At 40.2% G+C, this 16,053-nt stretch overlaps 2 protein-coding genes across 2 annotated transcripts in view; one reads left to right on the top strand and one right to left on the bottom strand.

Annotated features, from left to right (window-relative positions):
- The window catches only part of LOC119958144 (zinc finger CCCH domain-containing protein 10-like), a 57,070-nt gene that overhangs the window by 20,559 nt on the left and 20,458 nt on the right, over positions 1 to 16,053 (bottom strand). The gene's annotated exons all lie outside the window — the stretch shown is intronic.
- Positions 1,225 to 14,212, top strand: LOC119958147 (lens fiber major intrinsic protein-like). Its single transcript, XM_038786460.1, has 4 exons — positions 1,225 to 1,584; positions 8,995 to 9,159; positions 10,940 to 11,020; positions 12,602 to 14,212. The coding sequence occupies exons 1-4, from the start codon at positions 1,225 to 1,227 to the stop codon at positions 12,785 to 12,787; spliced, it is 792 nt and encodes a 263-aa protein (XP_038642388.1). The 3' UTR covers positions 12,788 to 14,212.

Here is a 16,053-nt window from a genome sequence, read left to right as displayed (position 1 = left end):
CAAGAAATTGCCCCTTAATTGGAATTAAAATAATTCGGTAATCTAAATTTTTTTTAAAAAATTTAATTACATTTTTAACAAAGGAAATAAATTGATTTTCCATTTAGGCACCCATTCTGCAAGTTTGTTAATGTCTTCTTATATCTTGTTGCAGTCTTCCTCAACATCAGCTACACCACCCAATTTGGTGTCATTTGCAAATTTTAATATAGTTCTTCTGGTTCCAGAGTCTAAATCGTTGATATCAATGGTGAACACCAGTGGGCCCTGCACATCCCTAAAAAATACCACTTCTCACCTTTTTGCCAATCTGAGTAACTATCTTTCTATCTGCTCTCGTTTTTGTAGCCAGTTTGCTATCCATTCCGCTATTTGTCCTCTAACTCCATGTGCTCTACTCATGAGTCTACCATGCTGTTCCTTATTGACGACATTTTGAAAGTCCATTTAGATTACCTCCACTACATTACCCTTTACTGCTGTTTGTACTTCTTCAAATAATTCAATAAGGTTGGCCAAGCATGACCTGCCCTTTTGAACTCTATTCCCTTGTTGCATTTTCATTTTCTAGAAGTTTTTCTATTACCCCTTTGAGTAAAGGTGGCAATATATTTCCTACCACCAAGCTAACTGGTGTGCAATATCCAGGATTTGTTCCATCTCACTTTTTAAATATGGAAGTAACATTAACTGTCCACCAGTCCTCTGGCACTATTCTATTATATATATTGTACCTCCTGCTCTTCCCTGATTTATTTTAGTGTGATTGGATGCAATACAGGGATTTTATCCTTTTTTAATTTTGTCTAGTGTATTAACTATTTTCTTCCTTTCTATCTTAAATGTGTTTACTATTGTCATGATCTGTGAGTTTATCTTGTGCATAGCGACCTCGTCTCTCTCTCTGTATTAGTTGTCATTTTGCTATTTGTGTTTCTGTGGACTATTTATTTTCACATTTGATTGTTTCATTTTGTGACCCCTCCTTGACTTCCAAATCATTGGAATATGCCCAGTGTTCTGAGATGAAACAGTTAAATGCAGTGACAAACTGGACAGGTCCCTCCCCCAGATAATGTTGTCAGATTCAGAGTCCCCTATAAATACTTCATTCTGTGCAATTAAATTTTGGGGGAAACGTTTGAGGAGCCAGGAGACGACTTCATCACTTTTTTTTATTTTCTGTTTTGTTTTAATAGTCTGCTCTTTGGAAGATCGGGAACGATGTGGGAGCTGAAATCTATCTCCTTTTGGAGGGCAGTCTTTGCAGAGTTTTTTGCCACCATGCTCTTCGTGTTTTTTGGACTGGGCTTTACCATGCGATGGTCTCCGGGCCCCGTGAACGTGCTGCTGGTTTCTTTGGGGTTTGGCTTTGTCCTGGCTGCCCTGGTACAGGCGGTTGGACATGTCAGCGGGGCACATCTCAACCCGGCCGTTACCTTCGCCTACCTGCTGGGGGCGCAGCTGAGCATATTCCGCTGTGTCATGTACATGGTAGCTCAGCTGCTGGGGGCAGTGGCGGGGGCAGCGGTGCTGTATGGGGTCACCCCTCCCTCTGTGCGGGGCAACCTGGGGCTCAACACGGTAAATATGTTGGCAAACGTGCACTTGTGAAGAAAAAGAAAGTTAAAATATGAATCTGTGCAAACTAAAACCTTACTTTGAAAGCAAATATTAAAGTGGTAAGCAAAACGATAAATGTCCTGGAAAAAGCAAAGAATGAAGAGATAATGGGGGTAAAGACCAAAATTTAACCTTTCCTTTATTGAGACAATGGGCTTGAGATCTGAAATATCTTTGAGAATGAATTGAGGCAACATTAACACATGTTGCAAAAGTGTTAAGGGTGTGAGACCCATTAATCCAAAATCTATACAATTAAATTGGTGTAAAAATTAAACGTTATCTAATTAGCAACTCAATGAGTAAAAGAAAGTATATCTGGAACTCTGTTAAAATGCTTTTTGAAGTAATAAATGCATAAATTCTAAAAATATTTGACTTGAATAGGAAAAATATTTGACTTGAATAGGAAAAATATTTGATTTGAATAGGAAAAATATTTGATTTGAATAGGAAAATAAAGTACCCGAGAGTAATATTCCCGTCTGTATAATAAGGAGGACGTGGGAATTAATGTAATTAGTGACAGGGAAATATAACAGTGAACAAGCTCAGTAAAGTGGCACTTCAAAATCTTTCAAAAAATAATGTTACGTGTGGGGGTGGAAGGTGTTGAAGAGTTGCTCCCGTTTACTTTTCAAAACACTGGTCATTGAAACAGGATTGTTACACTTTAAATATACATTTGTTTAGTCTACTGCGAGTCAAAACAATTAATGTACACAACCAGCTAGTAAATACTGCATTTTTGAAGGTGGTGAACTTTTATTTTTAAAGGGGTTTAGGGGGAAACTGGGATAAAAGCAAAATGGAAATCCGAAAATGCTGGATAAACTCAGCAGGTCTGAGAAACAGAGTTAAAGTTTCAGGTCTGCAATGACTCTTCCTCGGAGCTGTGGAGAAGAGTTACCCTGACTCGAACTGTTAACCCTGTTTCTTTCTCCGCAGAGAATTGCTGCTCTCGAGAACAGATTCAAGAAGCTTCCCAATTCTGAGCCCGTCTGAATTTTAGGATTTAAACATTCGCCCAAAGTTAGAATCTAGAGGGAGGCAGGAAAATTAGGGAGCCTACCCGCCACCGAGAATTAAACGAAATGAAATGAGGTTTTGTTCAACGTGAATAAATAATTCCAATGCTAAAAGTTCCCCATTTCCTGAAAACCTGTAAAACATTGCAATAATTGCCTGGCTGTCTCGTCTGATGCCTTTGACAAATCAATTCGAAGTAATTCCTCACGTTTGAAATGTAGCAATATTTCTCAATGCTTTTGCTCTCTGGAGCTATGTGCAGTACTCAATTCAACCATTATTTAAGGTTAATTAAAAAATCTAATGTGGAACAAGAGTCCAGGATTTCTCTGGGTCCAGCTCCATGACTGGTCGATCCCGTTTAATTCAGTGGAGTTTATTGAACGATGAAAATGCCAAAGATCAGGTACTGTAAACAACAAAGGAGTCTTTGGTGATTATTGCTTTAGTTGTAAGCTGAATTTCTGACAGCTGGTGTGAGTGCTTCTGAGATGAATATTTATTCGATAGCCTGAGAATACCCCACCGGTTTAATGTCAAAACGATTGATCATTTTCAGGGGAAGTCTTAGTTTCTGCTTCAGTTCGTCTGCAACATATTTGAATTTGTTTTGCGACTTTATTTGGAGTGTTACTTTTGTCAGGCGCGGAACTTTATTTTAAATAAATATGGGTGAAATGTACCACTTTTACAAGCCGGGTATTTTCAGGGTCTTTAGAACTCTATCCAATGGTTTGTGACCCCCTCGGGTTTGCTGGAGATGTTGGAAAGTGTGACATGCAGCACGGGTGCTTTCTGCGTTGTACACGTTTGTTATCTTTGCAAATTGCTGGGAAATAAAAGTTTAAAAAAAAACAAGAGGCAAAAGCAAAGCTGTGAGTTGGGGTCAGTTCTGGCGATCCCGCTGATTGAGGTAAAAGTTCCCCATATAGTGTTCGCATTGCTTTTGAAGTGATTGTGGTTCTGGGATCGGGATGGGTTACTGTAGGACCTTTAAAGTTCAGTGACATGGTCGTGATGAACAGATGCCGGTAGTCACAGGTAAAGTTTGGTGCCTGGAGGAGAAAACCGACCCTCCCCCCCTATCCCTTCCCTCCTAATGTAGACAGATATGAAACCTTATCGGTCAGCAGGACCTCTGAACACCGCCAGTATCCGTTGAGAGGGAAGACTCCAATCTCCCAGTCTGGTGTCAAGTCTAAAACAGACAGATGTTAGATATACAGCCACGGTTTGCAGCGTGAATGTTATGGTTCGGTCAGCTGTGCTCATGTCGCCTCAAGTGGAACCACGTTTTGTCCACCCTTTGCAGTATTACACAGCAAATGTACAGGCATTGCAAACTCGCATGTCAACCGCTTTCTCCAGAAAAATATGTACTAGTTAGAAACTGATCCCCCACCTTCAGCATCTGTAGTTGATTTATCCCAGAATAAAGTTGCAAACAGCTGGGTCTCTAACACTGCGCAATGTGTGTAACTAAAGTCAGTCGATTCAGATTATGGACGCAATCGGTAATAAAAACAAACTCCCCTGCGAATGCTGGTGTATATGTCAGTGTACAATGGATGTCAGTGTATAGATGTGTGTACAGTAGATGTCTGTGTACAGGTGTTTACAGTAAATGTCTGTGTACAGATGGGTGTACAGATGTGTACAGTAGATGTCTGTGTACAGGTGTGTACAGTAGATGTCTGTGTACAGGTGTGTACAGTAAATGTCTGTGTACTGGTATTTACAGTAAATGCCTGTGTACAGGTGTTTACAGTAGATGTGTACAGATGTGTACAGTAGATGTCTGTGTACAGTAGATGTGTGTACAGTAAATTTCTATAGATGTGTACAGAAAATGTCTGTATAGATGTGTACAGTAGATGTCTGTGTACAGTAGATGTGTGTACAGTAAATGTCTATAGATGTGTACAGAAAATGTCTGTATAGATGTGTACAGATGTCTATGTACAGATGTCTGAGTACAGTAGATGTGTGTGTACAGATGTTTGTGTACAGTAGATGTTTGTGTACAGATGTCTGCATATAGATGTGTGTACAGATGTCTGTGTGTACAGGAGATGTATGTGTATAGATCTGTGTACAGTATAGACAGATCCCATGCGGCCATTTGAAGATTAGAGTTCTCCTTCTGATCTGGGCAACATTTAATTCATGGCAAACAGTGCCCAATATTCAGGGAGGAAGGGCGGCTCACTAATCTCATTGGCGCCACTGCAATCTTGTTGTATGCGAACTGGCGCCAAAAAATTAAATCAAAGGGCCTATGTCTGCGATGTTGCTGTGCGCGAAACACCAAAGCAGTGGACTGGCCGCATTGCTGTGTGTGGGATCTTGCTGTGCACCCAACCAATAAAGACTGGAGCGCTCGTTGATCTGACTGCGTGCGTGGGATCTTGCTGCGCGCAAACATCACTAAAATAGACCCGTGATCAGAGATCTCCTGACTATGGGATCCTGCTGTGCGCCTAACAACAGAGCAGACCAACTAGCCACTGATCTCATTGGTGCTCATGGGATCTTGCTGTGCGCAAGCCACCCCTGAAAGACCAGATGGGCACTGATCTGATTTGTGTTTCTGGGCAGTACTCCATACACCAACCACCAGAGCAGCTCCCCTGGTTACTCATCCCATTGCTGTGCGCAAAATGCCATTAAAGCTGACCAGGTGATCAGAGATCTCACAACTCTTTATGGGATCCTGCTGTGCGCAAAAAGACCAATGCCATCCAGCTGGTGGTTGGCCACGTTGTTCATGTTGGGATCTTGCGCTGCGTAAACCGCCGCCAAAACAGATGAACTGATCATGGCTCTGGGTTCTGGTTGTGGGATCCAATTGTGCGCCAATCACAACCAAAGTAGACGAGCTGCTCCTTGGTCTCATTGCTGTCTGTGGGATCATCGCCAAATAGAAATGCATTGGTCAGTGATGTATTGTGTCTTAGGATTTTGATTTGTACAAAATTGCTGCTGCATTTGCCTCCTTGCTAAGTCAGTTGGCTTCAAAATACTTCATTGTATATGAAATACTTTGTGATGTATCCGCAAGATACAGGTGCAAGATACAGGTGCAAGGGTCTCTTTTAAAAGCAGTCCACGTACATCAGGTATTTTGGTGTTATCTTTCAGGTATTTCGTTGTTATCTTTCAGTAACAAGTATTCAAGGTGTTTTCATGTTGGTACCCTGAGCTTTGAATATTTGGGGATTGAAACTGTAAACTATATATAGTGTTGTTTTTTTGGCTACCAGAAAAAACAGGTGGACCTTCTCGCCTCCCCCACTTCCCAGGATATCCACTACCGTTCCTTCAGGTAGCAAGGACACAGGCCACTATTAATCTTCCAACAACTGGCTGCATAATTCACCAATAGTCTAGTGTGTTAACAGTCAAGACATAATCCAAAACAGCTAGGCAGAGCTGGCACTAGCCTGGCATGGATTCATTGTACAGATAGCCACTAGACCACCAAAGACTGGCTGCAAAATCCATCGCCAGGCCTTGATTGCATATTTTACCACTAGGCTGGAGAGGAACCAAGGCATAATCCATCACTAGGACTTGGACATCCACAGGATCACTGAAAATTAATTGAAATCTATTTTTTTTTCAAGGATCAAACACATAGTTCAGCAACAAACTGGTAGGATCCCTACCAGATTTAATGACCATAAACAGGACAATTCTCCAAAAGACCTCCAAATTTGAAAAGATAAAACGAAATAACAATAACACATTAAAAACTATTTAGTTTTTACTTCAAGTGATTTTTTTTGCCTTTCTCTACAGACCAATTAACAGCTCTGGTAAAACATGGAAAATAGTGCGCAGGCCAAGCAGTGCGCAGGCCAAGCAAGCAGCAACGCATCATCAAGATAGATTCAGACTAATTTTTTTTCCAATTAAGGGCCAAATGTAGCGTGGCCAATTCACCTACCCTGAACATCTTTGGATTGTGGGGGTGAGACCCACACAAACACAGGGAGAATGTGCAAACTCCACACAGACAGTGACCCAGGGCCTGGATCGAACCCAGGTCCTCAGCGCCGTAGGCAGCAGTGCTAACCACTGGGCCACCGTGCCACCCTTGGATTCAGACTAATATCATTTAAAATATAGCAAATCTAAATATTTACTACTGAGTCTGAAGTATTCCATCTACCTGTTCTGGTTGTTCAAGTGAATGCTAAAGATTCCATGGTAATATTCAATGAGCAGGGAGTTCCCCGTCTCCTACCCAAATTCTCACTTGACCAACTCCACCCTAAAAAGGTTAACTGATCATTCATCGCATTGTTGTTTGTGGGATCTTGCTGTATCTATTTGCTTGCATATTAGGCCACTGAACATCAAGATAAGTTCATTGTATGTGAAACAATTTGAGGTGCCTTTTGAGATATAATAAAGCACTAGGAAAGTGTGAGGCTTTATTTTCATATCTATTTGTATCACTGGATTCGCAATTCAATTTGCCACTGATTCCTGCCTTGAACGTCTTGCTATAGCAAAGCAATACATTTGTTAGGATAAAGCATCTTGATGAGGGGGGGGTCGCAAAATATCTGGCATCTCAGACGTATCCCTCAGCCAAGAAAACAGCATGTATAAAAATAGGGTGGGTCTCCGATAAAAATGGCATAACATTGCTGTATAATACATGCACAGTAAGTTTATGATAGGCATAAATGTTACTGTTTATACGCTGCAACTTAGGGTGCATATGCAAACAATGAGTGCTTTTGGTTCAATTTCCTATTCTTAAAATGTTATATGCTGTAGAAAACACAAGAGAATAAGGAGTGGGTAGATTGTAATGAAGAATAATTAGTCATAAGTGGACCTTTGACATCAGTTGAAAGAAAAAATGTGCGTTTTTAAGCATATGATTCAAAAACATTGTAACCTTTCCTCAAATATTTTGCTGGACTATGTGGGTAAATGGAATTTAGGAACGGACTAGGATTTCACAGAGGACAGGCATCAAAAATAATAAGCATAAAAATTCTTAGATATTTGGCCAAATCTCATTGTGATTGTGATTTAATTCTAGGATGTTGTAAGTCATGCTGAAGAAAACCCTAGTTTTTTATGTGATACATTATTCCAGTGTTGAGTTCACAGGCATAGATTTTTCTTGGCAGTTGTGGAAGGAGATCATAATTCAACTCTTCATGATGGGAGGTAGGTTAAAGCTTACCTTTTAATTATTTAACTTTTCCCACCCAAAATAAGGCGTTCTTCTCCCTGAAATCAGACTCATTGCAATATAAGCAAGAAGTTTGGGGCAGTCTCAATCGAGTTCATCTAGTTTAGCACAGGTTGCCATTCTCACTCCGAGGCTGTGCAAAGGTAGTGTATTAATTTTTTTTTTAATTCATTGGTGTATTACATAGTGCACTTCTGAGCTTGAAGGTTAAAGCATACTATTGGGGCAAAGTAGAGAGATATTTGGTTTTATCCAGGTGTTTGATGCTAACACTAGTTTTAAAAGTGAAACAGTTCCATTCTCTATCCAGCACATCCCTCAACTTGATATACATTTAAGTTCAAAGTAAATTCTCATCCCAATAGACAGGTTGCTTGCTTGTTTAGTAGCTGTTTGATTCACAAAGGCAGGTTGGGAATAATATGTAATGGAGGTTGGGAAAAAATAAGTGAGCTCAATCCCAGTGGTCAGAATATACTCAATTTCTCTTAGTTTTTTTTTTCGTTCACAGGATGTGGGTGTCACTGGCTAGACCAGCATTTATTGCCCATCCCTATTTGCCCTTCAGAAGGTGGTGGTGAGCTGCCTTCTTGAACCGCTGCAGTTCATATGGGGTAGGTACACCCACAGTGCTGTTAGGAAGGGAATTCCAGGACCCAGAAACAGTGAAGGAATGGCAATATAGCTTCAAGTAGAGATGGGGTGTGACTTGGAGGGTGGTCCATGCGCCTGATGCCCTTGTGCTTCTAGGTGGTAGGGGTCACGGGTTTGTAAGGTGCTGGCGAAGGAGCCTTGGTTAGTTCCTGCAGTATATTGATTGTTTGGCTCTTGAAGGAATGACTGTTTGAACTAGTAATGGTTGCTCACCAAGCCAGTTTTCTAAAGTTTGCATTCCTTTCTATCATGTGGCATCCATTAAATTTTAAAATGCCTTAAGATGGGTTTCAAACTCTAGAATCAGCTCACACTAGGTACAAAAGGGAGGAGGGGGCTGTAGAAATTTATGGGCCCATGTGGTTCATTGATTTTGTCAGCGGGCAAAAGTATTCTAAGACAGGCATAACTATTTTCCTTTAAATTTATTTCTGGTCTGCTCTGATTTTCCATTTCTCTTTATTCTTTAGCTGCATGCTGGAGTGGGTCTTGGCCAGGGTACAGCTGTGGAGATATTCCTTACTCTTCAGTTCGTTCTCTGTATTTTTGCCACAACAGACATTCGCAGAAATGGATTCATGGGGTCAGCAGCTATCATCATTGGTTTTTCTCTCACTGTGGGTCACTTCTTTGGGGTAAGTCTGCAAATTTCTACCTCAACATTATTTTTAAATCTGGTCCTTTTGGTAATGTGCAGAGTCAACGCTGGACTAAAAGGTAATGAGCAGTCTCCTAACATCATGCTTGGTTTGGTACCAAGCCAAACAGACCAAAAGGATACCCAGTGTGTACTGAGTTAGCCCATCTAAGCCAGGGCACAACTGAGGTGCTAAAATTGGCCATCAGAACACCCACTCAACTCTGAGCTAGGAAGGGGAAATCAATTACCCAGGACTTAATGCTCTTGATCATTATTCAGCAGCTCATGCTGTAAAGTACATAAGTATGAACAAACAAAGACAGGTATCGGACCCAGTTGGCCATTATACTTGTGTCAGGCTCTTTAGGGCAAATTTAACTGATTTTTACTGTATCACTCCAATTCCTGATTCTGCAAGTTTTACCATGATTGTACACCAGACTGATACATAAATTTGGGAGAAGTTATGACAGAATGGCCAACTGCCGCAAAAGTCAATCAGACTCTGTGGTCTACTGAAAGAGTTAGGGTTGATTGGCAGATGGACTTTTCTCCTTTCACACTTGCTCAGCAATGACTGTTGAAATCAAAACAGGGAATTAAACCTGGTCAAGTGGAACTGAGCTGTAATTAGCACCACCGAATCCAAGTGTCATTCAGCCCATCGAGTCTGCACTTGCTCTCTGAAAGAGCATTGTACCTAGTCCCAATCCCCTGCCTTATCCCCCTAACCTTGCACATTATTTTTTTTCAGATAGAAATCCAATTCCCTTTTAAAAAAATAAATTTAGAGTACCTAATTAATTTTTTCCAATTAAGAGGCAATTTAGCGTGGCCAATCCACCTATCCTGCACATCTTTGGGTTGTGGGGGTGAAACCCACGCAGACACGGGGAGACTCCACATGGACAGTGACCCAGAGCCAGGATAGAACCTGGGACCTGGCTAACCCACTGCGCCACCGTGCTGCCCCCAATTCCCTTTTGAATACCTTGATCGAACCTGCCTCCTCAGGAAGTTTGGTCCAGATTTCAACCACCCTCTGGGTGAAAAATATTTTCCTCATCACTTTTTATTCCTTTTGCCCATTATTTTGAATCTATGCCGTCTAGTTCTTAATGCTCTCTTTGCCATGTCCATGGCCCTCTTTTAATTCTCCTCTCAGCCTTATTTTCTCTAAGGATAACAGTCCCAACCTCTCCAATCATAGCTACAGCTCTTTATCCCTGGAATAATTCTTATGAATCTTCTCTGTACTCTCCAATGCTTTCACATCCTTCCTCAAGTATGGCACCCAGAACTGGATGCAGCCTCCAGATGAGGCCTAACTAGTGTCTTATACGTTCAACATGACCTCCCTACTCTTATACTCAATGCCCCTAATTTAAAAAAAAAAATTTGTTTTTTTTTAAAAAAGAGTAACCAATTTTTTTTTCCAATTAAGAGGCAATTTAGCGTGGCTAATCCACCTATCCTGCACATCTTTGGGTTGTGGGGGTGAGACCCACGCAAACACGGGCAGAATGTGCAAACTCCACACAGACAGTGACCCGGGGCCGGGATCGAACCCAGGTCCTCGGTGCTAAGCACTGCGCCGCCCTCTCAATGCCCCTATTAATAAATCCTAAGATACTATAAGTTTTACTCGCTGCTCTCTCAACATACCCTGCCATCTTCAATGACTCATGTAACCACTTATGGATTGATTAACAACTATTTTTTTTAAAAATTATGTCTGACTGTAATAATGCCAGTCTATTCTCTGTTTTCTTCAGTTGTATTACACAGGATGTGGAATGAATCCAGCCCGATCCTTTGCACCAGCCGTGCTTACTAGAAACTTTGGAAATCACTGGGTAAGAATAAAGTGAATTTAGCTAACATACATACAGTAGGCAGCTGAACAAAGAATATGTGCTTAAAAAAAGTGACGAGAGATTGTTAGAAAATGCAACAAAACTGTTCGAATCACCAAGCAGTTAACCAGAATACGCCAAGTTAGGAACCATGGGATTTTGTATCCCAAGAGCTTTTGAGGTGTAAATTACCCATCACTGTAACCTATGACGTAGGGTTCCTGAAATACAGCTCAAGGATTTCAATTTACTACAATGAGGACGAGGGTACTTATTTTTTGCAACCGATCTTGTACTCAATTGTGCAGCTCTTTTAAAAGTCACTTGTGTAACTGCTGCAGTTTAGAGAATGCATCCGTTCAGATATGTCAAAAGTTCTACAAGTCTCAATTTACTAGTAAGCAAGCTGTTATCCATCTAAATAAAGTCTACTTTTTAAGTATACTCTCGATTCCCAAGTTGCCTGAAAGATTAATTTAATTCGCTAAATGGTCTCCTGGGTTTTAAACATCTAAAGAAGGATTTATGTTTTAATTAAAAACTAAAAATTCTCCATAATTCAGCACAAATTGTCATTTAAGTTAGCAATCTCATTTGGAGAATTCATAATAAAGCCTATCGTGAGAAGTGAGAAAAATCTCACTGGACCGCTCAGGGGTCTGGTAGAAGGCAACCTCCTTACTTTTTTTTTTACTGTCAGAAATATTGAAATAAATTCTAAAGCAGTGAAAAGGATGGCTGTTATTGTAGAAACTGAAATCCTGAAGCAAGCAGAAAGGGGGTGGGGGGGGGGGGGAAATCTGAAAATCTTACTTTGGCTGGGTGAGGGAAGGGACAGAGGACTGGCATTCTTTTCAATGCTCTACCAAATTGATGCAGTTACACAGTTACATGCCAGTGTTGTACTGTGTGAAACCTGTATAAAATATATTTTAAATGCTCAACGCAGCATAGCTACTGAACCATCAGATCATTGTGTTCTTATGGTTTAAGCCAAGTTAGCTGATTGCAGCCAGAATGTCAAGTATCTCCAAACTATGATGAAAGCACGTAAAGCAGAATTTCTGCGAATCACGAGAAGCGTACATGTGCGCAGGATCGGACTTGTCTATAAATGCTTCCATAGTACAATAGCCTGGTACCATTGTCTAGGTTTGCACACAAAAATCGCCACTTGGGAGAAGTACTTGGGATGTCAGCACTTGTGAACAATATCGTAACTCAGTTATAAGCTTTATGAAAGTAAAAGATGATAGGGGCAGCATGGTGGCACAGTGGTTAGCACTGGGACTACGGCGCTGAGGACGCGGGGTCGAATCCCGGCCCTGGGTCACTGTCCGTGTGGAGTTTGCACATTCTCCCCGTGTCTGCGTGGGTTTCGCCCCCACAGCCCAAAGATGTGCAGGGTAGGTGGATTGGCCACGCTAAATTGCCCCTTAATTGGGAAAAAAGTAATTGGGTACTCTAAACTTATAAAAAAAAGAAAACAAAAATGAAAGTAAAAGATGGAGGGAAAGGGCTTCATTCAAATGAGATAATATTATTTCTCAGTGTTGTTCTTAATTTCTTTATTTGTTGCAGGTGTTCTGGGTAGGTCCTCTGATAGGAGGTGCTATAGCAGCACTGCTGTACGATTTTATCCTCTTCCCCAGGATGAGAGGTCTCTCAGAGAGACTGGCTATTCTTAAAGGAGCGCACCCCCCAGAAGCTGAAGGACAACAAGAACCTAGGAGCGATCCCATCGAACTCAAAACACAAGCCTTATAAATAGTTTTTAAGAAAGGGGTTTACAACACAAGAACTATCCTATCACCAAGTGACATTGTGAAATTTACTCGGTTGTTACTGAAGGTGTGCTTGAAAGAATATGAATGCTGCTAATGTCCCTGAGCAGTGAATTATAGATCAGAGGCTATATCTACAATTGCTGTACAGACAGGAACGTATCTGGAAAAAAAGAAGATCGATTCCTCAAATTTGTTCCTAGGATTCTTCAAATTCAGGGGTTTGAATGTAATAATCCACTCATTAATTGGCAAAAAAAAATCCTATTTAGAAATGGGTTCTCATCATGAGCTTATTTGACTATGCTTTATAACAGTTACATTAAATTTATAACCTGCTTTTTAAAATTGTTTGTTAATTATACAACCTTGTGCTTTAAATATCATCTAATAGGTTGTTTTGATTGAAAAAGAACATTGGTATTTTTTTTTAAGCCTTTAAGTTCATGAAAAATGTAAGCAAGTTTAATATTAGTGAAGACCAGCAGTAATGACAGATATAGCTGGTTAAATCTACCATCTTGAAGTAGAATGGATTTTTATGAACATTCTTTTAACTTGCTTTTCTAAAATGCACCCTCCCCCCATTCCCCAACATGAACAGAATACTTACTTCAAAAAATTATTCAAGAAAACTGCAAAAGCGCAAAGTCACCATGTTGGGGAATTTTACTAATAAACCTGTTTCTTGAAAAATAAATTCTTCCTGGCAAATAGATCACATTACAGCCGGTATTTTGTCACTTGCAGTGCAATTTCAGCCCCTTCCCTACCACGGCAAATAAATAATTCTATAACCTGAAATATTTTATCAAATATTCTCAGCCCAACATATAATGGCACCCTCACAACATCTTTACAGATTACAGCAACATAACTCATTTACTATTATAAAAAGGCAGCAAAATTACTGTGCAATTCGGACAATAATTTTTTAGTCGATGAAAAAGGTGTATATACAACAGTCTGACATTATCATTCTATTGTGATTTTTGAAAAACAAAAAATGCACCACTAAGAACTTCAGTCATTTATTTTTAAAATTCAGATTGGATTTGCTAATTATTTTGTCTAGCTAATTTTGGACGCGTTCCCTTGTTTTTGGTATCACATCCCCATTAGGCTTGAGTCGTGAGGATCTCAAATTTGAATGTGGATTTCTCAACCACAGAAAATAATTTTTATGGCATAAGTGCCAGGGCTTTTATTCCCGCTATGCTTGTTGCTGCACTCACCTGAAAATGGGTCAATTGTTGTCTGAACTGATCTAAATTTGGCACGGACAGGCAGCACGGTGGCGGTGTTTAGCACTTCTGCCTCACTCTGCCGAGGACCCGGGTTCGATCCCGGCCCTGGGTCACTGTCCGTGTGGTTTACACATTCTCCCCGTGTCTGCGTGGGTCTCACCAACACAACCCAAAGATGTGCAGGGTAGGTGGACTGGCCACGCTAAATTGCCCCTTAATTGGAAACAAAAGAATTGGGTACGCTAAAAAAAAATATTTAAGTAAAATAAATAAAATAAGCACTGACAAGACTCATCACGTTCAAAACCCTCACAGCTCTTAGAAAATTAGCAAACTTCGACATAATCAGATGAAAAAAATAGAGACGAAAGGAAGCAAATTTTACAGTCCCTTCATTTTGAACAAAGCACAATTTTGAATATTTATAGCTAGGGATGAATGAGCATTTACACCTTTAGATTCGAAGGGTTGAAGCCAATTTCTGACGGTTTTAGAATGATTCAGAAACCGGAGTTTCACAAGTTCAGGGCAAGTTCTGAATGGTCAGAATCATTTATAAAACTCTGAAGTATATTAGTTAATAATGCCACACGATCCATCGGGAAAAAAACTTATTTTAAACAAAGTTTCACCAAATCTGCCAACGAATCCTTTGCTAGTTATTTGTAGTCTTGTTTGAAGTCAATTTTATGCTTGGTACACCAGGAAACAGATGTAACTGTCGTCCATTGGGGTGAGGGACAGCAGCAACAACTAACCTCAGCATTTTCTGTGTATTCAAGCCCATACAAGTGAACAATACTGGAAAAAAGTAAACAGAGATCTGTTCACCAATTGTTTGTTGTTTCTGTTGACTCTATTTAAGCCCCTGACTAAAACCCAACACATTTTGAAAATTGAGTAATCACAATGCCAGTATTATTGGGAGTGCAGGGTTTTTAGGACACCCAATCCCAAGAGTCACAACTCGAAATTCCACTTTAACATACAAACTCATCTGTCCTCATTGGGTAAGTTCTGTCACTTCTTGCTGAAGCTGCTAGTTGAGACCCTTGAAGGATGTGCAAATATATTGCATGGTGGAGGAAGGGATGAATACATCTACCTCACAAAGTGCACCTCCCGTTAGCCAATCACTGGGACAGCACTATTGGCACCCATGAAGTCGCCCAGACCATTCTAACCTCTTGGGTGAAGTAAAAAGCAGCAACAGAAGGAGGGAGAGGAAAGAAACCAATATATTAAAATAGCTCTGATTAGTGTCTAAATTTACACTCCACATTACTTTGTACTATATTAATAGAGTAAATTCCACTTATAAATCTATGCCATTTTGTTCCCTATTATGAATTCCTTGAGCTAGAGTGAATGCTAACTGGGAAACAAAAGTGATCAGAGGAATATTTAAACAAAATTTAGAGCTAAAGTTGGTTAGCATTACTATAAACGGTTTTATCTGGAGCATACCTCTGGGTTTCTACATGTGGATTTCTTACAAGCTGTGTGAGATTTGTGCTTTGTGGTGAGGCTATAGGAAGTTGCTTTTAGAAGGACAAATACTACCCTCATTCATTTTAGAACAAATATTTCTTCCCCTGCACCACTCACCCCACCCATTTGAAATAAAACAACAATTTAACACTGCCAATGTTACGAGGATCAGTTCTTGTATTCATGGGCAAACGGTTTAGACTTTTCTTGCCTCTTTTGAGAGCAACTCCTTGCGTGTAAACACTTTGGTCTTTTCAACCTAACTATTTTGAATTGGGAGTGATGCTACAGTTGTTAACAGTGCATTTTTGTGGTATCATCTTTAAGACAATATCTTTTGAATGAATACATTTTGAAAAGTGGCACAGTGTTATTCTAATGAAAGTTTACATGAATTCTAATTAAATTTGTTGAAGTCATAGCAGATCAAACGGAAGTATATTTAAAATGGCAAGTGAAATAAAACTCTTTGCTCATTCTCAAAGTACTCGAGATGTAATTAGGGATGCAG

This window comes from Scyliorhinus canicula, chromosome 28 (assembly GCF_902713615.1).
Source record: "Scyliorhinus canicula chromosome 28, sScyCan1.1, whole genome shotgun sequence".
NCBI lineage: Eukaryota > Metazoa > Chordata > Chondrichthyes > Carcharhiniformes > Scyliorhinidae > Scyliorhinus > Scyliorhinus canicula.
Note: the sequence above shows the minus strand (reverse complement) of the source record. Positions and strands in the feature narration are given on the sequence as shown.